Source organism: Babylonia areolata, chromosome 23 (assembly GCF_041734735.1).
Source record: "Babylonia areolata isolate BAREFJ2019XMU chromosome 23, ASM4173473v1, whole genome shotgun sequence".
Classification (NCBI taxonomy): domain Eukaryota; kingdom Metazoa; phylum Mollusca; class Gastropoda; order Neogastropoda; family Buccinidae; genus Babylonia; species Babylonia areolata.
In genome coordinates, this window is record NC_134898.1 from 43,851,749 (window position 1) to 43,877,996 (window position 26,248).

General features: G+C 38.5%; 2 protein-coding genes across 2 annotated transcripts; one reads left to right on the forward strand and one right to left on the reverse strand.

Moving 5' to 3' along the window:
- Positions 1–422: 422 nt before the first annotated feature.
- On the forward strand, positions 423–21,247 carry LOC143297866 (CUE domain-containing protein 2-A-like). Its single transcript, XM_076610394.1, has 8 exons — positions 423–465; positions 2,284–2,396; positions 2,846–2,989; positions 4,641–4,702; positions 5,321–5,715; positions 6,226–6,290; positions 9,421–9,481; positions 16,019–21,247. The coding sequence occupies exons 2-8, from the start codon at positions 2,314–2,316 to the stop codon at positions 16,163–16,165; spliced, it is 957 nt and encodes a 318-aa protein (XP_076466509.1). The 5' UTR covers positions 423–465; positions 2,284–2,313; the 3' UTR covers positions 16,166–21,247.
- On the reverse strand, positions 20,322–26,204 carry LOC143297865 (uncharacterized). The gene is made up of 5 exons (XM_076610392.1): positions 25,998–26,204; positions 24,269–24,475; positions 23,130–23,275; positions 21,911–22,249; positions 20,322–21,778 (listed from the first exon to the last, which is right to left on the reverse strand). Exons 1-5 carry the CDS (start codon positions 25,999–26,001, stop codon positions 21,398–21,400), a joined length of 1,077 nt encoding a protein of 358 aa, XP_076466507.1. The 5' UTR covers positions 26,002–26,204; the 3' UTR covers positions 20,322–21,397.
- Positions 26,205–26,248: the final 44 nt, after the last annotated feature.

The window sequence follows — 26,248 nt, forward strand, 5'->3', positions numbered from 1 at the left end:
ACATCTTTGATCAAGCAGAAAGCATTATCAGTCACAAATGTATACATACATCTGTATTTGACTGTTTTTGGATCTTTGTGAGAGGGAGTATCGACACGGGGGAGTATCGGGCTGACCCCTCCCTATACTACTACTGCTACTACTGCCTACACCACCGAAGCCTGAAAACTTAAGAACTTAAGCAATGAAAAATAAAAATGAAAAGAAAAACACAAAAAAAACGTGCATTGCTTTATCGAGGAGGTGGGAGGGATGAGAGAAACGGTGTGCATCAATGAATAAATGCAGACTCTCATTAGATGCATCTATGCCCTTGCTCAGATCGTAAGCCCTGATCTATTCACGAGAGATTCCTCTTCGTCGTGCCTCTGCCAACGCGCTCATCGTACTCAAGAGTTGATTCCCGTCATTCCCTTCGTTTACTTCCGGCCTGAAGACGCGCAAGCCAAATTCTATATTTTTCAGGTTTGTTGTGATGCAGAATTTCGCTTATGTGTGCGTTTGAATTTGCAGTATTTTGATCGGTTTTATGCATGCAACTAATGGTATGTTATGCGGTTTATGCAATATGTTTTACACGTCTGGTAGGAGGCTGTATTAGGGTAATGTCATATTTTTGCGTCCTTAAAAATAAGTATATTTACATGTTGACATGCACGTCTCTGATATGTTGTTTGCAGAGGGCGATCGGATGTGCTTTTCATTTAACCCATTCAGTGCCACGCATTATTCTGGCTTATGTTTGCTTCCTGTTTGCCAGGCGTTGTTTAGTTACTGAGGGTAATAACTAACACAAAAAGTAGAGCACGCCAACTACAGTGAGAAAATATACATTTAACGGTTAACGCCTACTTTTCGGAAAGAAAATGAACAGACTTAAGACAATCAATTTCTGATAGTATTAAGGTTATTTAACACACTGATTAGCAATAACGTTAACCATATATATGAGATAAACTTTTACAAAGCTAAGATTATATATGAATATATGTAATAGATTGTTAGTAAAAGTAGCTGAGATAAACTAAGAACATATATATGAGAAGAAAAAGAAGAATATTTTTGTCCATGCTGTATGTACACATAGAGTCCTGATTTATTATCAAAACTTATTGTATTGCACAGACTTTTATATGCACTCTTTCATGCACACACTTGCACACTCAAAGACAACACATGAACGCATGCATGCACTCACACACACACACACACACACACACACACACACATCCTTCTACCACATCTGTCAAGATCACTTTTAGACAATATCAAAAAGAGTTTAATAGTGACCCATTTGGCACACAGTACAGTGTGATGAGTAGTGTTCATGTCTCATGTGCATGTGATAGCTGATATCCTTCTTTGATGTGCAAATGCATGCTTTGCTAAAATCATGCTAACCCAATGCTTTACATGTCACACAAAATTGTTCTACCCCCTTTCATCGCTCTCCACTTCCCCTGCCCAGAGTAAGTGGATGGTTGAACAGCTACAGAGCTATACTCCTGCACTGCTCCCTCTACTTTATGTGGCAACATCTAACTGTACAACTACCCCTTCCCTCTTTGAAAATCATCACCTTTGCCTTCCTTCTCATCAAATGAACCATCTGACAAAGAGTCTGTCACAGCTACTACTAAGCTTATCATGAAATGATTTGTAAAGCTTCTACAGCATCTTGGGTGATAAAATCGTAATTTTAATTACACATACTTAACCGTGACCCAACTAGTGCAGACTCCGGCAGGGGTCTGACATTCCTATAATTTTAGATAGAAAATTTCCTCTTTTTTTTTTCTTTTCAAAAAGCAGTTGTTTCATACCACTTATGCGTGTTTGTGATTGTTGTCCGCTATTTTGAAAGTGTCATCTAAATTCCTGAGAGGGGCATTTTAAATAACAACTAACATACTGGAATGACCATACAAAGTTTTATTAAGTTTTGCTCCTTGTCAGTAATTAAAGCAGACATGTTTATCAAGTTTTCTCACTGGCGTTTATTGGATTACTGGTGTAGATGCCCTGATATGTAGGCTGATATGCAGCAAGGTTCCATTCCTTAACCCAAAACAAACATGAAAAACAAAAATTAAGTGATCTATATATAGCAAAGATAAATGCCTTGATATGAATGACCAAAAATACTCTTCCATGTAACTTGACTATCAAGTTTTAGACACTTTCACTTGCATAGATAGGACTGTAGCAGTAGTACTAGTTGTTGTGTTCACCATTGTTGCAAATTCTGTTTTGACTGTAATTTTACTATTGTTGCTTTTGCAGGTACATTTGTCAAAATTACAAAAGTAAAAGATGGAACTGAATGAGAAAGAGTCTGTGGTGAGACAAGAGCTGAAGTACTTCCTTGTTCAGCATTCTCTACCAGAGACTGGCAGGTATATATATATATTATATGTGTGTATGTTTGTGAAATAATATAATGTTTGTTCAGTTCAGTTTCAGACAGGTGTTTTGGAGAGGGAATGGGGGTACGTTACTATTAGTATGTATAAACTTGTGGGTGTTTTTCTGTTTTGTTTGAACTGATTTAAGTCTCTCTGTAAAGAATTGAGTATGTGTGGAAAGAATTATTCTGCTTGCACAAAGTATACCATGCTTTGTCAATGTGGATTTCAGTGCATACATGAGTATGAATGTATATGTATGCATACATATGTGCACTTACACACTTTGTGCATCATTTTGTGTAGTTCTTGAAAAGTTAATTTCATCTAATTTATGAAATTTCTCTTTGAAATATTCTGTCTGAGATTATTTAAACACACATTCAATTGTTTGTGGATTTGTACTTTTGGCAGCCATGTTGATTGCTATTTCTTCTCAGTGCTGATGATGAGATCGTTCTCAACTATATACTGGGAGTTCTGGAGTGCTTGCCTCCTGGTGATGATCTTGACGACACAGAAGATGTGGAACCTTTTGCTGAAACAGTGGAGGCCTACCTTCCTGGCTTTTCTGCAATTAGTGCGTAAGTGGTGTGCTAAGGAGAAAAATAGCTAAGCAGCATTTAAAAATTTTTTGAAAAGCTTGCTTTTTCCTATTCTTTTGTTGCTGTCTTGCATGTCAGCCCATCATCCTCTGCATAATTCCCAGTCCACTACATCAGTGTGCCCTGATCAAAAAGGATCATCAGTCCACTCTGGTCGATGGTACAGAAGTATAAGGACAAAAACAAATCACTTCACCAATAGCTTTTTCCCCAAAGCAGTCAATGCCCTGTCTTTTGAACAAATCCAGTATGATAAATAGAAATGTGCAATCAACAGCCATCTACCTGAAGATCTAGTCATCAGCCGCATCCATATATAACATGCAGCTTCTGTTCAAACGTGTTTGTGTGTGTGTGTGAGAGAGAGAGAGAGAGAGCTTGTGTATGTGTGTGTGCGTGCATGTGTGAGTATGCACAAGTTTTTATATTGATATGCACTGGTATGTATCCTAATTTCTACTGTATTTGTGTTTGTGTATGATTTTCGATTTATGTTCATATCTTGTTATGTACTATCCCCCCCAATATTCCTTGTGAGTCCGGTACATTTGGTAATTAAGACATATTCTGTTCTATTCTATTTTGTTCTATTATTTTTACTCCAATTCAGGTGCTGTAAATCAATACACAGAAATGCATACATCTGGTGGCATCTTAGTAACTTTTTGTTGTTATTGATATATTTGTCACAAGGAAAAATTATGTAAAGGAATTCAGTGTCATCAGAAGTGCCAGAGGAATAAATGTAAACTAAAACATTGGTGTACTTTCCCAGTTCTCATTGATTATCTTTCTACTACTTTTTTGTTTGTTGTTGGTGGTGTTTTGGATATAATCCATACTGGAACATAGCTGAAGCCGTCTTAGTAGCAACATCAGATGGCAACCTGACATTGTTGATATATTTAATCTTTTGTGTTCTGAAATTCAACAAAGAGTAACACGGCAGGAGAGCTTTTAGTTCTTCAGCTGTACAAACCTGGAATAAACCGCTGGTGAGTTCCACAACCATCTTGGACCTAGCGCATGCGCATCAAACTTTTACTCAAAATCGTGAGCGTTGCCAAAAGGCGATCGGCGTAGGCAAAAGCAGCAAATGTGCTGTCCTCCATTTCTTCAGTTGATAGCCTCCATTGCAACAACAAAACTCTGTGCCATCATATGCACAATAAAAAAAATAAATAAATAAATAATTTAGTTTAAATGTGAAGCAAGAAGTTGAAAAAGAAGCCTGTTGTTTCGTAGGTCAATCAATAGCCAATCAGCTTTGAGAGCACAGATCATGTTACATGCCTCTATAAGTCATGTAAGCAAAGAACTTTCCAACGGTCTATTCACTGCCTTTTTCAGTTCATCATAGTCCCTCACTCACATGCTTTCAAAGAAATCCAAATACATGCCATTTCAATTCAAACAGTCTCTGTATAATTAAGGCACTCCATTCCAAATCTGCATTCTATAGATCCACAATTATTTCTTCCATGTGTGTTTGCATGTGCATGTGTGTATATTTTGTGCTTTGTCCCTCACTGACTTGATATTAAAAAGCGCTTTGAGAGGTGTGAAAATACTATATAAATGTACTTTTATTTCTATTGTTATCAGTGAAAAAAATATGTGTCCTCATCAGGCATGATGTTGGTGAATGGATGCTGAATACCGCCATGAAATTGTCACAGCCACAGCAGTCAGGTAAGAACAAAGCAAGCTTAGGGAGCAAAGATGATTCAAAGCTGTCATTTGTTAGATCTACATGTTTTACCTAGAAAATTATTCTCCAGTTAAAAAGATTCTATCATTCTGTTTCATTTTGGAGTATGTGTGTTCAATAGTCCATTTTTTCTTAAAGAAAAGTTGGATTTGAAAAAGTGTTGTTGTTGTTTTTTATGTACAATCAAGCAATCTTACCAATACTTATTAGTGCAATAAACCAGTTTCCTATCTATAGCCCAGTATATGCATCATATATTTTCTAGGAGACAAGTGAAAGTTAGATACTGGTTTTATGTGCTGTTGAGTTATGGTAAGTGCACTAGATTTAACACAACTTAAGTTTAAAGAGTTATGTACATTAATGTTGTGTGATTGTAATTTTCATTGTGCATTCAAGTGTGATTCTTCTTCGTTCAAGGGCAGCGACTCCCACATTCACTCATATACATGTTGGAGTGGGTATTTACATGCATGACCGTTTTTATCTCGCCATATAAGCAGACAGCTATTCTCCATTTTCGGAAGTGCATTTCTCAGTGTTGTGTTTACATTCATGTGCATGTCTGCGTGAAATATAGTTTTGCTTCATGCTTTCAGATGCCAGCAGAACATTAGAGCAGCCAGTTGAGCATCCAGTTCAAGATGGTGAAAAAAGCTGTTCATCTAGATCATCAGGGGAAGCCTTGGACAGGATTGTTCAGATTGACACAAAAGGATCAAGCAGCATTGAGAACGAACTCCAGTCCCCGAAGTCTTCACTACACAGAGAGGCAGGAGCGTGTGGAGAGAAGCGGACAGTGCATGTGGTACAAAGTGCAGACTCTGACAGTATCAGTGCACTAAGAGAGCTGTGTCCAGCAGCCAGCACTGCAGAGCTGCAGCATTGCCTGTACATGTGTGGGGGGAATGTGGAGGAGGCAGCCTGTTTGCTGCTGTACCGCCAGGAGTCCGGCACTGCCATCACCAAGAAGTTGGAGACCAAGGCACGCAAGGTATGGTCCCTTTTTCTTTGTGTGGGCTTTGTGAACGGATGTCTACTGTAATCAGGCTGTGTGATACCTGAATAAAATGGGTTTTGATAATCCATACTATACCATGACTGGCAGGAGTCTGATTCCCTGCCGGAATAAGAGTTTCCTGCTGTTACTCTGTTACTTTGAAAAGATTTGTTGGCACTTGCCCCTATTTCCAGTGCACAAAAATCTATAATTTCTTGTCTCAGGGTTGATTCTTTTCCAGCTATGTTTTCAGCCCTCCACTCAGATTTACTTCCCTCCTCGCCTTTGCCATGAAGGTAATCATATTCACATTGAACACATTTCAGGTGGATTTAACACCATTCATGATTTGTTTATGTTTTCCGCACACATAAGCTTGTTCCAGTTGTTGAAAATAACATTGTGTTATGTATTACTTTTATTTTTCATTATTTTATATTTAATTGTTTGAAATAGTGTTGTCCTGATCAGTATATCATTATCAATCATTATCTTATGTTTCAGAAAAATTCCAAAACAGGGTGTGATCTGCACAATGATGAATCATTAAAAGATTCTATTCTGGCAAAGTGAGTATTATTGGGTCATCACAGATGTTTAATTTGCTTCTGATCTTCAACAGGGACTGAGCGTTGTCTGTGTTCTCATTGTCCTGTTCTAAACATAGTGTAGCATTACAATTATTATAATGTTCTCATTGTCCTGTTCAAAACATAGTGTAGCATTACAATTATTATGGTGTTCTCATTGTCCTGTTCTAAACATAGTGTAGCATTACAGTTATTATGGTGTTCTCATTGTCCTGTTCTAAACATAGTGTAGCATTACAATTATTATGGTGTTCTCATTGTCCTGTTCTAAACATAGTGTAGCATTACAATTATTATGGTGTTCTCATTGTCCTGTTCTAAACATAGTGTAGCATTACAATTATTATGATGTACTTATTGTCCTGTTCTAAACATAGTTTAGCATTACAGCTGTGATGTTCTCATTGTCCTGTTCTAAACATAGTGTAGCATTACAATTATTATGGTATAACATCACTTGTGTTTTGACTATTGTTTCGGTATTCAGTTTTCATATTAGATTTGAACCGTAAGTTATTGTTTTAGTTTTCAGTTCAGTTGACCCTGATAGCTAAAGATGGTTTCCTTCTTTTTAAAAGAATCTCAAAGGTTATCTGTTTTCATTTGTTGCTTCAGTAGCATACCTCCACCCATTGTTTTTGTTTGTTGTTTTAATCTCCCTCCTCCAGACATATCATTATATGCCTTGTATTGGTGTATAACATCATGATGAAGCACTGTGTATATTTTTTAAAATGATTGTTTGATGCTCTAAGCAGTTTGTCGCCGAAAATAAAGTGGAGAAAATCACTCGCATTAACTCTGTTACGTCTACTAACAGTTCTATTCTTTTCAGCCATATTGGGCTCTTTTTTTTTTCTCTCTTTTTTTTTTTTTTTTTTTTTAATCAAGCTGTCAACATGTTTGATTTTTTCAAATTTTTGTGGTTTTTTTTTTTGTTTTTTTTAATTGCACCATAGGATAAGACAAACTGACAAAATATAATTATTACTATCACATTGGTCACTAATCAGTATAATTGTAACCGTGGTCCCAAGTGGTATTATTAAAGAAGGGGGACAGTACAAAAGAATTACTGATGTAATGATTTACTGTATTAAAGGATAGAAAATCTTCACGCGCAGGCCCAGGGACATACAGACAGCCAGTCACAAAAGGGTTTTTAACAAGCAGTGTGGCAAGACATCTCAGGGCAACACACTGTGAGCAACACACACTCAGTCAGTGGTCAGCTAACAGGCTATCGCCACAAACGGGCTCAGGTGAAAGTGACCAGTGATCACCCACTCCATCTATTTATGCAAGTTAAGCAAACTGCAAAGACACTAGCGTGGCCCGTGAAACAAAGAAGAGCTAAACACCTACTTTCTGATGAGTATAAAATGAAGTGTTAATTATTTAAATGAATTTACAATCTTAATTTAACCCGTAGACTGCCTATATGACAAGATAACTCATCATCACAAGCATGTACGCTTCGCTGCCACAATGACGAGATAACTCGTCATCAAAATATTCAGACTTTTCCCTGGTTCGCATTCAGTTCGTTGCTGAAAATGCTGGTCGCTTTAGCTTGGGGAATCTTTCTAGATTCTATTCATGGCTAGAAACCCCATCTACGTCATGAGGCAGTCCTTTATTTGAACATTTTGGTTGGGTCACTGTCGCAGTGTTTTGCCTAGCTCCTTTCCTCGCTCACTCAACAAAATGTCAGACTGACGCCATGCTCAAGACATGCGATCGTGGTGAACTAAATCAACCAAGATTGCTTTCTTTAGCTGATGTTCAGAAAGAATTGAAGCCTAAATTCAAAGGAGAAGACAATGATGAACATTTATTGGACAATTTGATAGAAAATATAGGGAGCAATCAAGAGAGTGGCCAAGATACGACTGTCAGTGAGTGATACCGTCTGCACAACCATAGCAGGCGACACACACTAACCGAATTATTAGCAGGACACAGCGTGAGCGATTTTCTTGGCACTCAGCCAACACGGTCTGATGAGAACTGGATAAAGTGATCATGTAAGAGGGGTGAAGAGGAGGGGGGTGGAGATTGAGGGGGCGTGGCCTCACATCCATATTATCACTTGGAGAAGTCACAATGCATTGTGTATCTGTCTCTTTTAATTTTTTTTAATTTTTTTTATTGTGGTTGTTCTAGTATGATTTTGTGTGTGCAGATATCCATTTGTCCAGAAAATATGATTTTTTAGTGCAAATTACCTGACTAATGTTTGCAGTGAACAAGTTGAAAATGTGACAAAAAACAAAACACTGATTTCTAAACAACAGCGTGTCACTAAAAATATATAAAATGGGAAAACATTATGTGTTTTGTATTCTTTATTCATTTACCTTTCAGAAAATATATACTTTTATGGGTCTTTCTCAAATAACAAAGAGCACAGATTTTTTTGAAAATTTATACCCTTTTTTTTGTGAAAAAAACCTGGCAGATAGATTTCACTTAAATCTTATTTTCCTGGCAGCAAAAGGGTTAAGTCACCTGAAAAGGGTCAGTTTTAGCGAGCTTGTCGCTGAAAATTACAAACTGCGTTAAATCAGTTTAACATAGGCAAACACAAATGGAATAGATTTAAAGATGGAATTGTGACGATTCAGCCAGTATATATAATACTTTTAGTTTACTGATCTGACAGGAGATATTTAATTAAATACGGGTTGTCAGAAGCACTAGTTTTAGCTCACCTAGTGGCATACAGCAACACTAGTTGTGAAGTGGTTGTCGTTAAGTGTTGACTATGAAAATTGGCTTTGTACCTTCTAAATACCTGATCTATTCTCATCCAAACACTAGAAGAATGTGGTTGCAGTGTACAATACAGACTTGATTTAATAGATGTTTAGAGAATAGGTTTAGAATGGGCTTTGCATTCAAACCAGGAATGGTGTCACAAATTCTGTGTGAGCCGTTGGAGACCAGCGGTTAGTTACGAAAAAAGTGTCTGCTGTAGCTCAGCTTTCAGCTTGTGCTGTGAGTTGAACTACGGTTGGTAGCCAGCTGAGCACTTAACTACATCATTATGTCAGTGCAAACATTGCAGAAATGCTGGAGTTGTTCAAGGTACTCAATCTGTCTGCAGGTACTCATTTGTTGATACATCAGAGGATAAAACAGAGCACAAACCTGAGTTATTCCAAAAGGTAAGATCGCTTAATTCAGTTCTCCACCTTTTATTCTTTACACAGTATAATCACTCAAAATCGCACACAGACACGTGCACATTTTCGCATCCATTCATACACACCCACACACAAAGACACTCACACATAAAAAACATTTTAAAATTTATTTTTAATCCTTTTACTTCTTTTAGAGTGTAGAGGATATTGCTGGTAATGAATCCAGGAACGACATGACGAAAGGTACCCTAACTTGTTCATGTTGATAACACGTGATAAAGAAACAGAAGAAAAAGAAGGGGCTGAAGTAAAGAGGATGGAAGAAAAGGTTTATACAGTTTTCCCATGTCAAAAATAAACTTTACATGGTTAAGCTGAATTTTCTAATCTCCAGCCATTATTTTACAAAAGAAATAAACAGACTTTTTCTACAGTAGTAATAGTCAGGCAGACACTGTTTTCTTTTTGAATTAAAGTTTAGAGATCATAAAATGAAATTCATTCAGTGACATCATACTGCAGTCTCTGTTCAACTATGCTATGTCTTTCAGAATTGTATTTTCAGTTCATTTCTTCTACACGTTTATGATCAAAATTTTATCAGTAAGGAACAACATTGGTGTAGCATTTCCTTAAATTCTTTTCTTCTTTTTTTTTTATTATGTCTAATACTATTTCCTTACAAAAAAAAAAATTTCCTGTCTAAAAATAGTAAAAGGATCCCTTTCAAAATTCATTTTATATTGCCTGTAATAATGTTTGTAATTATCATGCAGTGCTTGCTGCACATTCTTCTATTCTTCTCAGTGTTTATGTACATACACACACATGCATTCCTATAAGTAAGCACTCACTTTAAAGCTTTAAGCAAACCGAGCTATCTCAACTTACCACGCGTCTCCCTGAGTGACTCTGCATTCACTCGCCATCCTCTGTGACTTTCAGAGGATTTGTGGTCACTTAGGTCAGTTACCATTCATGTCATTTTGCTGATTGGACATCAAACGCGATCAGAACTGATTTCTCCCTAATTGGAGTTGTTTTTGAGTCAGTTCTTTATTACATTTCAAATCATCACGAGTGTGCACCAATGACATGGCCCAAAATCTTGGGGAGCAAAAATTAAAAAAATAAATCAGCAGCATCTTTGATCAAACATTCCAATGGGTATGTCGATATGGTGTGGTGGCGCCATGCATCGGTAAAGCACCCCTAGCGTCTTCCCTCGATCCGTTTCGTAACATAAGAAAGAGGCAATGTTGTGGTGTTTTCCATCTTGTGTCTAGGGAGGAAGGTGGAAAAGGGGATATGAGTATTCAGATCCTGCACCTTTCCTCCTGTCGGATGATCCGATCCAGGAGACTGGGTTGCACCTTGATTGACGCGCAGTTATTTAGAAGGAACATGCTCTCGCCTATAGAGCGTTGTCAGGTCCTACCCTGCCCATTTCCCGGTTCCCATCACCTTCCTTCCACCACCTACCATGTGTCCGACTGTTTCCACATATTGGATGTTCAGCAAGTATCACTAACAGCCACAGCAACTCATGTAATATTGATGGCCACATTATGCCCTCTGGCCTGTCTGTGTTTCGGGCCTTGCGTACAGATCATAGGCACAGTAGCACTGCAATTTGAAACTTTGGAGTGTTGATTTTTGCCCAATTGTAATTGTGTTTTTTCCATGTTATTATGCACCTTATCGAACAGTTGGAAGATGAATCCTTAATGTTTTTTATCAATTATCAAGGCTAGTGAAGTGAAATGGCTTTTATCACCCGCTTGAATGGTGTACAGAAAGAAGATACCCACTATGTCTTTGATTTTCACTTGATGCGCAGTGTGAAAAAAAGATGAAATATGTTATTGGTTTTTTTTTTTTTCAAGAAAACAGAAATTTAATGTTTTATAAGTTCTCTCTACATGATGGAGCGAACTTGTCTATTTGAACCCAATCACACACTGAAACGAAGTTGTATCTGATCGAAGGATTTGCGAGATTAGGAATGCTTAGGAACCCCAGATGTCTCCACGGCAATCACATTGTCATTCCCCTCGTACCATCATCTATACAATGATTTACGGGCGGTTTCATGTAATTTGGGTCGACTTCTGCGTACAACAAGATGACACATTGGGTTGGGCTTTTACCACGTTGGCACGTTATATTCTTATTAACAATATGCTTTTTTCTCGCTTGGAGGTTGAAGTCTTTGAACACGCTTCTCTTCACTCACACTGTGTCCAACCTCCTGTTCACACAGGGAACATGTCGACATTACAAGGGGTATGGCCTAATGACCAAATTACCCTTTTTACGTTGACCGTTTTCGGTTCGCAAGGGAGGCAAGTCATTTTCCTGGCTAAGGCCTGTTTTTGTTCGTTGCCGATCCAGCATCACTTTGTCTCCCTGTTCACGAACGATGTGTATCATTCGGTTTTTATATGGCCTCTGGCACCCATGGAATTTGTATGGTGCTCTTTCAAAATGTTTCATAAACCTATTCTTATTTAATCTTGATGTTAGTGGTTACAGGCTCAATGGAGGCAATGATTCAATATATTTCCAACTGAATGATGATTTATTTCCCCACAGATCAAAACAATACTTAACAGCAAAGAATATATCAAAAAAAAAAACATAAAAAAAAAAAAATTTGTAAAATGCTATTTCAATAACATAGAATAAATATTTACACCTAAAATTAATATTATCGTTTATTTTCTGTTGCAGACAATTTGCTTTCCATAGATGCGTATTTATCGGTTAACATGTTATGTGTTATGTGGAAAGTTCAGACGACTTTCTATTAACATGTACAATTATATTTCTATCTACTTTTCATGACATCTATTCATTGAGATTCCTACATAGCAATATTGGCACACTTGCATTTGCGGCCTTCTGTTCACAATGCCCAGAACTCTCTGCCTCTACGTACTGGCACTTTATTCATATGCGTATGTACATCCCATATGTAGGTGCATGGACAGATTCCTTTCCATTGATGATTATGCACACTTACCCACTTACTTGGGTATATCTGTGCACGCTACATGTATGCTTATACAGCCGCTTATTTCTTGTGTTTCGATCTCTTGTCATTGGCATACTTCTGACATCATCACTTGAGCTGATGGAAGTTTTTATTCCCTCGGCACATATATGTATTCATTGTCATAAATTCATCCCTACCTTGCTTTTGGAGGACGACTGCACTCACAAAAATAAAATAAAATAATAATAGCCTCATTCACGCCTGAATGTATGCTCCTTCACATTTCAGTAGGGGTTGGTCCTTTGGGATCCACACACACCCCCTTCACACCCACAGGGCTAAGAATGCCTCTCTTGGTGCAAGGACGGACAAGGCAACCCAACTCATTTGCCTGCAACAATCACCCATAAGGCTGGAGATGCACAAGGAAGGATGAGGCAGTCCAACTTAGAGGTGCCACTCTGGACACACATGCCTTTCATTCCTTCCAAGTTTGTAAGGCATCCCTTCTTTCTCCCCTTGCCTACAACAACCCTTGGTTTGCACCACTGTGATTGTGACAAAAGCTCCACACAGGCCCTACATCCTAGCCAGCCTTCCCATGAAGAGGTGTCTATCCTGCCTTACAAGTTTTAGCGGACCCAAAAACTGCCCACTGGGCAGGAGACAATCACCCTCAGCCCATCTCTTCTACTCCTCTCTAGTAGCAGAAGGCCTGGGTCATAATTGTTTTACTCTACATTTGGGAGAAAGGCATATTGACGAGGACGGATGCGTCCCACAAAGCACAACGAACCGTCCATTAGCCACAGGGGTGTACCTTTCTGCCCACTCATACCAGCACGGCAGATGCCGCATTCAAGCACATCAGTTCACCCCATCACCTTGCTTGAACACAAATCCAGCATCAACATCTCAAACAATTGGCATTTGAAAGCACTTTCTGCACTTAGTCTCCCCTGCCCGATCCTTTCGGCCTCTACACACAACCACTGCTGTGGTTACAGATGGCCATTCCTCCTCAAGCACTGTCTTTCCAATGAGACACTTCCAGAGGTTTCTAGCCTAGGCAGGTTATCCCATCATGGAGCCCCAGCCTTCGGTCAAGGGCCTGTCAGAGGATGACTTTGTTGTCACTTCGGAAGCAAGCACCATGTCTTTCTGACACACGGTTGCACCACAAGACCCCGTCAACTCTTTCCGGCTTCCTTACATTGCAACATAATCTGCATGGTGAACACCTTCGTCCCTGAAGCACACAGCAGCTGTTTCCTGATTTACCCATGCTGATTGGTGTCCTTCTAGGAACAGTATATGATAATCAGTCGTGTACGACAGTCTCCATCAGAACAGCAGAGGAGGCATCTGCTGTCCAGTCTATTCGGGCTGGAATTCGATTATACAATTTATAGTAGAGAGTGTTTTGCCCAAGTTGCATCCCCGGTCCCTCAATCAAGAGGGCCTTAGGACTCATCATTGGGACGGTTCCAAAAGGCTACCTAGGCCTAAGGCTACAGCACTAAGTCCCAGTGCAATTTGACTTCTAGTCTGAGAGACATAGTCATTCATGAAAGACTAAGCTGCAAATGATTTCCCTTTGCAATTAAGAAACCACTGATAATACAGCTCTCACCTTGCAGTTGGCCATACTAAAAACGTATGTCAGATCAGTGCCTTGATGTCAATAGCCAGTACAACACATCTTGAGCCACTTACCTCCCTGCCCCGCCCTGCTCCATCCCAGACTCAGTGCGCACCACTCACAGCCAGAGGCCTGTCATGGATCCGGTCCCCTTTCTCACTAAAGAACCTTCAGCAAAAAATTTTCCCCATGGAAGCCCTCTTCCATTTGGGAATTCCACCACAGAATGAGACTCAGTGGCCTGTGGGCACATGAAATGCACTTCCACAGCCTGATCCAACCCAGCCATTGACTGCCGACAACTTTCTGCAGGTTACTCCAACATGCCACACTCAGGCAGAGACGCCACCAAGCGTATGTCCCTTCGTGATGGTACCTACCTGGGCAATTACACAACCCTGTCCCAGAGACACCAGGGACATCAAGTCTTTTGTTGCCAAATGTCTGCCATTCTATGCATAGGCAACATACCAGTACTGTCATTTTTTGACAACGTCAAAAAAAAAAAAAAAAAAAAAAAAGGGGGGGGGGAGGGGCAGAGGGGGGGGAGTGCCCATCGCCTATCAGCTCGCATGGAGGAGCTCCACAGATCTGGCTGTCATGCCTGAGGCAGGCCCAACACGGTGACCTACCTCTGTCTCATGCCACAGTTTCCTTCAAACACAAAAACCACTTCCACTATCGGCCCACAAATCCGTTGTGGAATCATCAGATCAAACCACATGCGCACCTCCTTGCATTGACGCTCATCCGCTCAGCTGTGGTCCACAGACCTCCCCCACAATACAGCTGTGGACCTCTGTCTTCTTTACCCGCACTAATGTCCTTAGGCGACACAGTACACTCTACTTTCGTCAAATTCTACTTGAGGGACACCTATCGCCTTAGGGATAATGACTCATCGACTTCTACCAGAGAGATGTCGCACGCCTGCGGGTTGATGGCGCAAGAGCCATCGCTTCTGTGGTAGCTGCACAACAGACCATCACAGCACACAGACAGTAGAACAGGTGAGCCCTCCACCTTGTCGCGCTATTCTGCACTAGTTGGGTCACGGTTAAGTATGTGTAATTAAAAGGAAATTTTCTATCTAAAATTACGTTTAAATAACATACTTACCGTGACCCAAATTTAAGACCCTCCCGTCCTCCCCGCTTCCTGTTCTCCCTGCTTGCTGCGCTGGTGATGGCATATTGCCGTCAAAAGAGGGCGATAACCAGCGGGACAAAGGGGAGGTTACCTACTTCCGGGAGGTTATCGGCCGTAGTTTCGTCTGCTCCGCATAGGCGGATAGTAGTTTGCACAGGACAGGAATGTCAGACCCCTGCCGGAGTCTGCACTAGTTGGGTCACGGTAAGTATGTTATTTAAACGTAATTTTAGATAGAAAATTTCCTTTAGTTTTTGATATTGGAGCCCCATCTTTGTCATTCTGCAGTTTTTTTGTGTTTTCACCCAAGGAATTGATCTATAGTATCATCATTTATCTGAGCAGTTTTTGCCACTTCAGATGCTTCCCCCATAATTCATTCAATTTCATTATGGGTCATTCCCAGGACTGGTTTCAGATGATATTTGAAAAAATGGAGGCGCCATGACAGTATCAGTTAGGCATTGGACTTATGATCCAGTGATCAGGGTTTGAGGCCCTATTTTGGCAAGGCACTTTACTCTGACTTTCCTCACTCCACCCAGCTGTGAATGAGTACATGCCTTTGATCAAGGATGGTTAAAACAGCAGGAAAAGATTGGGCGCTAGCTTTTTTATGTGGAGCCCTGGGCACAGTTGATATAAATTCACTGCCCCAAATGCTATGGGACCTTTCAGTACATTGAAAGTATTGCAGGGAGGGGCCATTTTAGCTTTAAATTTACAGCTGGTACATGATTGATGTTGATTGATGTTACTTTGGTTCCAGGAGCAAAAAAAGATGATCCGCTATCGGGAGGGACAAGTGGTGAGCACGAAGGGGGAACGATTCTCTGAAATCAAAAAGCAAGAGAGTGAAGAACTGAAGAAAACATATGTGAACCTAAAACCACAGCGAAAATACAGGTTCCACTGACTGACTGCTGCATTCACTCTTTGACCATCCCTGTCAGACAGACTTTATACAGACTGTGAATTTTGTGTCCTTAGGGCAAAGTTACAAATGGCCTAGTCTTTTGCTGGTTGTGCACATAAAAGGTTGCAGGAATGTAGAATCTGATTCATCCAATTATGGATTGTTGTTTTTTCTGAATTCAAGTTATTTGTTATTAGATACAAAGATCAATCACTGAAGTTGTGACATTCCAATGTACAGTTCTAAAATGTTTGATGTGTTTGATTGTAGTCTAGTTGATGGTAGCTTAGCATCTCTTGGCATTAGTTATTTTAAAATAAATCATTTGACAGATCATATACAAACATTCCAAGTTGTATTTCAGATATGGTGTTGTGGCCTCATCAGTCAGTTAAAGATCTCTTAGGCTTCTTCCACCTTCATTCCTATTTCATGTAACATGAAGAAAAAAAAGAAGACAAATAAGTTGGGTGTTTTTTGTTTGTTTTTCTTTATTCTTGTTTCTAGAAAATGAGTCGAAGTGTTATAAAGAGGTGATATGAGTATTTCAGATTCTGTCTTCTTTTTCTCCAAGAGGGAGAGATATTGAGTGAGATCCAGAGACTTTGGAGATGCACTCTTATTAACGGGGCCAGTGTATTTAAGAAAGAAGAAAAATCATGCCATCCTGATAAGCATTATCATGTCTACTCCTTGCCCATGCTCCCCTGGTTCCCTTCATGCCTTCATTCCCCACCAACCCATTGTCGTCACCAGACTGTATTCCGGACATGTTGATGTTCACCCACAGTGAGTCAAACAGCCCAGCAGCAGACGCAGATGTACATATTGGAGAGAGGCCACCTTACTGAGTTCCCTTGGCAGCTTGTCTGTGTTTCATGGACATCATTTCATGTATAGATTCATAGGCACCAAATGATAGTATTGTAAAAAAAATTTTTACACAATCTTATGGATGTGTAGTGAATTTTGTGTTCCACAGATGTTGTGTGTTTTGTTTTGTTTTCTTTTCTTTTTTTAACTGCAATGCCTGTGTTAGTGAACATGATGGGGTGCTGTAATGAAGTGAATGCATTCAAATGTTGTTTTTTGTGTTATCTTCTAATTCCATCATTTTTATGGTATGTGAAGTAAATGGCATTTTGTATGGCACCCAATGTGCATCTCAATGGTGCTATTCCCATGACATCCAGCAATGAATATCCACATATCTTTATGGTGTTACAGTTATTGTGCTGTGAATTTTTTAAGAGCACTTGATCAAGTTTGTTTTTGTGGTTTTGTTGTTTTTTTTAAGAAAGAAAATGTGTTGTTTTTTAAAGTTTATTACATTTTATAGGAGAGTTAATTTCTTTTGACAACCCATCAACCTGTTAATGTTGTACTCTGAAGTTTGGAAGAAAGGGGAAATTTTTAAAAGAGGAGAGAAAAGTTTAATGCTTAGAGGAAACCATCAGATTTGTTTTTCCACTGGCATCATTTTTGTCTGTTTTTCCTCTGATACATCATCTTTATTATCTAGATGAAATTTATGGGTTTTTGTTCGTTTGTTTTTCATGTGAGTTTTTGTTTGTGTGCACATTCCTGCTTGTTACAATTTTATCAAAATTAGATCACTTTTAGGGCTTTTACACGTTCGCACATTTATCAGTTCTTATTAACAAGTATTCTTTTTTCTGCTGCTTTGGAGGTTGCACCACAGTCTTTTGAGATTTGATTCTTTCTTTTCTTTACTTCTTGGTGTGCTGCAACTCTCATATTCACTCACATGTGGGATTTTACATGAATGACCATTTTTACCTGACATTTAGGTAGCCATATCTGATTTCCGGGATAAGATTACTTCTTACAGGCATTTGACCCTGTTTCTGTAGTTGGCAGCAAGGGATGGCAGTGAGTCTTTCCTGGACAGGCCATTGTTTGTGTCGGTTGCCATCCTAGTTCTACTTTGTCTCCCTTGTTAAGCATGAAAGAGAAAAGCTGAGTACCCATTGGAATGTTTTGATTATGGCTCTGAGCACCCATTGGAAATGTTTAGATTATGGTGTGCCCCTCTTTTTTTCAAAACGTATATCATATAACACTTATTTCTTATTTTAAACTCATTGATTTGAGATGGTTAAAACAGACTCCAGCATGGAGTCAATATTTAAGTATACTTTAACAGACTGAATGAGATTTTTTTTCCCTCGAGTTGGGCAGATTCAGGAAACAAGTATCTTCAAACAGCAAAGAATCATTCAAAAACAAAAACTGATCCGAGAAGCAAGACGGGTGCAAATTTGTGGCAAAACTGCTTTTCTCAGATGAACAAAGACACTAAGAGATATTTACACTCGTAAAAAATACTTATCCCTTTTACATTTTCTGTTGCAGACAAGATTTGTTGTGGGGGGTTTTGTTGTTGGTTTGTGTGTATGTGTGAGAGAGAGAGATATCTACATGTTTGTGTACACTTGATCATGCACATCTATCCTATGATTTTCACTGTTTTCAAAATCATCAACATGACACCGCTTATATCTTCTTACATCCACTAACCCAGTGTAATTTTTTCTTTTTTCTTTTTTTTTTCTTTTTTTTTTTCTTTTTTTTCACTCTTCCAGGCTTTTCTTATATTTATAATGTGTTTAATGAAAGTAACTTGATATGTACAGTGTTTTCTGCGGATCACAAAATATATATATTTTTTTAAATATGCACACTGGTTTAATCATGCCTGTGACCCACTGGGCAGACTCCAGCAGGGGTCTAATTCTTGTCCTGCTGTGGAAAATAATACTCATACCCATGCGGAGAAATAAAAAAAATAGCTGTTGCAAGTAGTCTTCGTTACTAAAACTTAGGGTTTTTTAATGGTGCTATGTTATAATGAAAACTGCAAATGTAATGGTTTCACAGGTATCTGAAAAGAAGCACAAGTTCAAACCCAATGTGGTTTTGATTTTTATCTTTGATTAGTATTAGAATCAAAAGCTGCATCCAAAGTAATCTATCAGAAAAGAGAATCAAGAGTAGCTGTCAATGGTATATTCCTGTTCTGCATTTGGTCATAAAATAAGTACACAAGAAATGAAGTATGCATCAAATAATTTTAACTTTACGAACAAACGTGTGCACATTTTCCTGTCCATATAATCTCAGATTGTTCAGGTTAGTTGAATTTATTTCATTTACTTTGCTTTTTATGGGTTTTTTTGTTTTTGTTTTGGGGTTTGTTTGTTTTGTTGTTTTTTTTGTTTCTTTAAGTTACCTTTCAAATAGATCCTTTTATAGTTATAATTTTAATGAGTTAGAATTTTTTTCTTTTCTCTTGTACGTTTGAAGTCCAAGCAGAGTATATCTTTTAAATTTTCTTTTATATGTCCAAACAGTAACAAGTTAGAATTATTTCTTCATCCTTTCAAAACATTTTGATTCTGAGGTAGTGACTTCTGGCTTCAGCATTTAACACACCAAATGCGCATCTCACACACACAGTGTCAAACTCTCTCTCTCTCTTTCTCTCTCTCTCTCTCTCACACACACACACACACACACACACCAGCGTACTAATTTAATTTTCTTTTAATTCATATTTATTCTCTAAGACCAGCATTTAAATAAGCATGAAACATAAGTGCACAGAATAAAGATATTCAGGATCTCATTCAGTGGGTTTGATTATTTTTATAAATTACCTATACATCAAATGTTTTGTCAATCACACTTTTACATCAAATGTTTTGTCATTCACAGAAGTATGAATGCCTGTTTTTAAGTGTAAATACAATTTTATATCTTTACATTAAAACATACAAGAATACTGAAGATTCAAGCAAATTTTAAACTTCATGAAAATATGTGATACTGCATGTTGTAGAAGTTCTGCATGCGTAGTATGTTGTCGATGTAACACACTTGTACATATATTTGTTTTGTGCGAGAATCCTGTTTTATATTGTTTATCTCAGAGTAAACCCCAGCTTATTTTAGGTTTTTGTATTGGAATCAAATGGGTTCATCTTTCTATCCTCAGGTGAACAATATGATTTTATCTATGTAACTGATTTTTTTATATTATGTGACTGGTAAACCCATCATGATATATTATCAAAGATTTGTTGTTGTTTTAATAAATAAACAAAATCTGGCACTTAGTCAGAATTGATTAAAAAAAAAATGTATGGCATGTTCCACTGTCGTATGATCAACATGTTAAACTGACCCTCCTGACAGCCAGATTGGACATCCCTTGATTTTCATGGAGTAGATCTGTGTTGAGATGTGACAAAATAAATCCATATTAATAAAGATGGTGGTAACACGACCATTTAATTTTCATTTTGAGTTTTAAAGAGAACTATGTGTCAGCATTTGTCTTTGTATATCTTTGACACATCAGGATATGTCCTTGTACACATGTTAAGTCTCGCTACCTTTGTGTATGTGTGTCAGTGTGTGTTAGAACGCAATATATTTTGAACTTGTGTGTGTGTTAAAGACAGCATTACACTTATTTCTTTCTTTCTGTGTTCATGGGTTGCAACTCCCATTTTCACCTGTATTATGATTGGGCTTCAACATATATGACTTTTTTTTACCCTGCCATATGGGCAGCCTCACTCCATTTTAAGAGATGTACATGTGTTCATGTTTTCAACACCTGCTGAACACTGACAGGAATACAGGATCTGTTTACACGCCTATTTCTTCCTTTGTGCATGTATACACACAAAGGAGGTTTAAGGTACAAGCAGATCTATACATTATACTGACCTTGAAGATTGGAAAAATATCCATCCTTAACCAACAAAGTCCAACCCTTCAACCATTTGGCTACTGTTTCCATACAATGGATCTGACCTCTTAAAACTTCCTCACTCCTGTACCAACTCAATACCTAGAAGAGTTGTACTCAATACCTAAAGTCAGCCTGAGCTGGGAATTTTTTAAGACCCACTGGGGTCATCGTTAACCTCCCCCTTAACTTACACAAATCTTTCATCCATAATTATGACAGATCACTATCTGATTGTTGAAAATAATGGAACACTGGAAGTGATGCTTGTCAATAAGCAGTACCCTCCCACCAACAAAAAAAGATAACAACAATGATAATAACCACTGCACTGATACATGGTGAATTAAATTTTTCTGGATGGAGAGTTGTTCCTTTTCCTCAAATGCACATTGCATGGTCAATTTCTTAAGAGAAGTCAGTGAAATGGTGACAAGATGACAGGCATTTCATTAAATGGCTGATGATTTACAGCACAGTTCCATCAAAGATGTCAGTCTCAAAACAGTTCTGGTGACAAGAGGAAAGTGGTACATCAGATGAGAGTCCAGTTCTTGTTCCATCTCCTGCTGAATTTCCTTCAGTGACTCAACATCAATGTCCCCCACTGTGATTGAGGCCACCCCTTGTTGGAGGCAGTCCAAGGCAATGCCCAGAGATTCGTAACAATCAGGGTTTATGGGTGACCCATTGGAAACATCACGGGTCAGTGACACACATGCAGATTTAACATGGCCAGCTAGAGAGTGAAGCAGGGAGTACTTTTCTGGTGTTCTCATCCGTGTTGTCAGCTTCAGAAGCATTTGATGCAGCAGTTTCCTTGTCTGCACATGCTGAAACAAGTTGTTTGTCAAAGTCATCCACACACACATTAATACACACACACACGCACACTCACTCACTCTCTCACACACACACACACACGCTCACACAACTCACACACATACTGACAAACCTGCATTTACCTGAAAGGCAAGGTAGCTAGCTGGCCCAAACAAACGCTCCAGCAAATCATCAACCAGACCACCAAGCTGCTCCAGCAACAGCCATGACTGACAGCCAGAGCTCACAGCGTCCATCAACTCGGCGTCGTCAAGCAACAGCATCAGGCCATCCAAGGCTTGCATGACACAGTGAGTGGAAACGTCTGTATCTCCCTTGGACACAACCGCTCTCAGGTATCTCACACAGGAAGGGACAGTGTCTGACAACAAGCAATCCAGTCTGGAGAGCAGCTCAGTGGGTGATGTGTGTCGCTCTTCCTGAGAGGCTTCATCTGTTCTTGATGACTGAGATGGTTCTGCCTACAAAGTAGGTATGGTTTAAACAAATCTTTTGTTTTCAGAAAACATATCATTAAACATGCAATATAAAGAGTCGACCAATAAAGCAAGCAGCTTGTATTGTATGCAAGCATGTGATAAATTATTTTCTATTTGGTTTAGTTGACGGTTGGTGAATGTTCCACAAATGTAGTTATACTGAAAGAAAAATTTTCCAATTGCATACAAATGGCAGTTACTGGTGTCTTTGAGCAGCAATGGCTATGATTATACTTAAAGGCATGACAGTAAATATAATACAAGATTATTGTCAGACTCATAAGAAGATACGGTCTCTTGTCATATTTTTCCAGTCTTAAAGCATTCAGAGACAAATTATTTCTCCTGTTAATCCAAGAAACCAATACTTTCAAGGTAACAAATAAAGGCTTTGTTCAAGGGATGTTACTGATGTCAATTACTATATATGATTATGTTCATCCCACTAAGCACCAGTATTAATGTTCCAAGAATATGAACGTATAAATTTATGGAGACAAAAAAAACTAAAGTACTATAGATCAAAAAGTAAGCAAAAAAGCAAATTAAAAAAAACTAAAGTTCTATAGATCAAAAAGTAAGCAAAAAAGCAAATCATACATAAACAAACAAGTCATGCATACAAATGAACAAGCAGTGATTTTGTGCAAGCATTCTACAAAGCAAAATTATCTTACATTTATTATGTACCAACGAACATAACAACCATTCCATTCTGTTTAATGATGTAAATAACGTTCCTCAGTCACACAGAAAATGGCATGTTACATATTTCGTTATTAAAAACCTGGTGATGAACATAATTGTAATGCAAAGTAATGAAAGTGGACAGAACACATCAAAGAACCAACCAACCACAGACCACAACTGCTCTGGCCAGGCTGACCACACTGTGGATAAACTGATAGCTGGACACCAGAGCCTGCTGGTGAGACACAGACCTGATGGTCTGACCAGAGCCACTTGCATCTGGTGCTGATGATGGTGGTGTTGGGGGGCAAATGGGACCTGTTACAACCAGGCAGACAAACTGGTATTTGGTATCATTCACATGTTTGGGGACAAATGGGATCTCTTACAAATAGGCAGAGAGACTGGTATTTGTATTTATTCACATGTTTGGGGGCAAATGGGATCTGTTACAAATAGGCAGAGACTGGTATTTCTATTCATATGTTTGGGGCCAAATGGAATCTGTTATAAATAGGCAGAGAGACTGATATTTGTATTTATTAGCATATTGGAGGGGGGGGGCAAATGGAATCTGTTACAACCACAGAGAGACTGGTATTTATATTTATTCGCATGTTGGGGGGCAAATGGAAACTGTAACAACCAAAGCAGACAGACTGGTTTTTGTATTTATTCTTATTTTATGGGGGCAAATGGAATCTGTTACAACCGGGCACAGAGACTGATATTTACATATTCATAATATATGTTTGGGGGCAAATAGAATCTGTTACAACCAGGCAGTGAGACTGGTATTCATATTCATTTACATGTTTGGGGGCAAATGGAATCTGTTACACCAGGCAGAGAGACTGATATTTACATTTATTCACATATCTGGGGGCAAATCAAATCTGTTGCAGAGAGGAAGATAAACCAATATTTATAATTAATCAGTCTTGGAAGAGGTAGGGAGGGGCCAATGTAATCTATCACAGGCAGACTGATACTTATTCAGTTTATGGGGGACAAATGGAGTATGTTACAGACAGACCAATATTTAATCAATCTATCGGAGGCAAATGGAATCTGTTACAGACAGCCAGACAGACTGATAATTATTCGATCAATAAGCTTCACACCTTGTATGGTGCTGGACTGTATTCATGCAAGATGCATCAAAGTGCTCTGGGTGAGTGTGTGTCTGCTCTTTGAGTCAGATTTAAAGTCTTTTTACTGAAAATGCTTTTTTTAGTATTAACAGTGTGAGTGTGCATGTGTGACTGTGCATAAATTATATTCTGTTAGTTTTGTCAAACAATTACTCACCATCAGACTGTGTCAAACAGATTATCTGCTGCTGTTCCAGATGCAAAAGTGCATCCTGGGCTTGAAGGTACCTAGAACGCCACTGCGTCTGAGCTTGTAAATACTTGGTACAGAGCTCCTTGGTGTAATGATAGGCATCAACCTCAGCAGGTTTTGTACGCAGTACAGCTATTGCAGCTGCAGTTTTCAGCTGATACAAAATTGCATCTGGAATGAACACAAGTACCATGATCCACAGCTGCAATTCAGGTATTCCATGTTTCATCATGAGACATCAATACATGTAGTTCATGTATAAAAATAATTTGGTCAGGTTTTTTGCAAGCAGTGGTTTTCATGTGCTATTGTAATAATTGTATGTATACACATATGTACATCCTCTTTTAAAATATATATATATATATATGTAAGACACTTCAGTTATCAACATTTTTTTTCTAATATATAATAGTTATATGATGTTCTTTTATAATGTAAAAAAAAAAAAAAATGTCTTGAACCTTGAATAATATGCCAACTATTCATACTATTTCTTGTCATGCATTACTTGTGTATATCACTAAATGCTTCATGACTTTTTGTTTGTTTGTCCTTTTCTAACATGTATAAATAAGTTTGTTATTGTACAGATCATACATATATATTCACTTCATCATCTGGCTCTTCAACATCATTACATAAGCATACAAAAGCATATATATATACATGCGTGCGCACGCACATGCACGTTATAATATAAACGCACACACTCACAAATACACTCTCTTTTTGACCATTTGTTCTCAAATATCATCATTCATTTTACACACACACACACACACACACACACACACACACACAGTCAATTTAGTAACTATGCTTGAGAAAGAACCTTTAAATCCTGTGCATTTTTACAAATAGAAAAACAATGCTGAAATAGCAGATTAATAATACAATCTATTGGTGCAACTGCAAAAGAAATAAAGTGATCATAACAAAACAGAGGGAGACCTTTTGATGTTTACTTTTGTTGTTTCAAGAGGGATCGAGCTTGGTGAAGACAACCGATGAGGATGGGGCATGTGGGTGGAAGAGATATCAAGGGTTCATTTGGAAAGCACAGTTCTTTCAAGGAAAAAATGAGGAAAGACTGAGAGAGAGTCTCCAATATCAAAACCTGTGAGTGGTACCCGCATATTCCAACTCTGGAATTGTGGTGAAAGAAAAAAAAATCTGGGTAAGGGGGGGCATTACATTGCACATCACTTTGACCTTTACTTTGGATTTCTAAGCTCGATTTTCGAAATGATTCAATATGTGCTAGTTGTAGCCGCTCACACTCATTCACTGTACCAAAATTGAAGTGTTGGGGAAACGGGGGGGGGGGGGGGGGAAGAAGTCATTACCCAGTTTTAACCTTGAACTTTGACCCCTGATCTTGATTTTTTTTTTCAGGGGGTATTTGTTTTCATGTTCTTGTTAACAAGTGATGACCTTGCCTTTTTACCTCTTATCCATTTTATGAATAACCATTAAATGGATGACTTGAAAGGTCGTTCTACCATTTTATTAGATTTGCTCATCCAGATCAACTACATACGTACTGAAAATACCGGTAAGTGCAACTATGACTGTATGGTTACAATGACTCATTTTCATCACGCGAGCCTGAAAAGTCGAACAACAACCGATATATTCACTTATACTTATCAAGTAAGTCAGTTCTTTCTGGGACGTTGCTCTGGCTTACCCATAAATCCATCAGGTATATATTTTTTCTGATATCAAAATGACTTGCTTATCAGTTGCTGCTGTTCTGCAATGAGTACAATGAAGAGACTATCGTTGATGAGTTAACCTAAATCTGTGTTTGTTTGTTGTGTCTTTTTCTTCTTGTTTTTCCAATGTCCTGTTCCATGCCTGCGTTCGTCATTGCCCTGTTTCAGCAGCTTTGCAGACGACAGTGGTGCCAAACCGGATCGAAACAAGCGTTTTGAATGG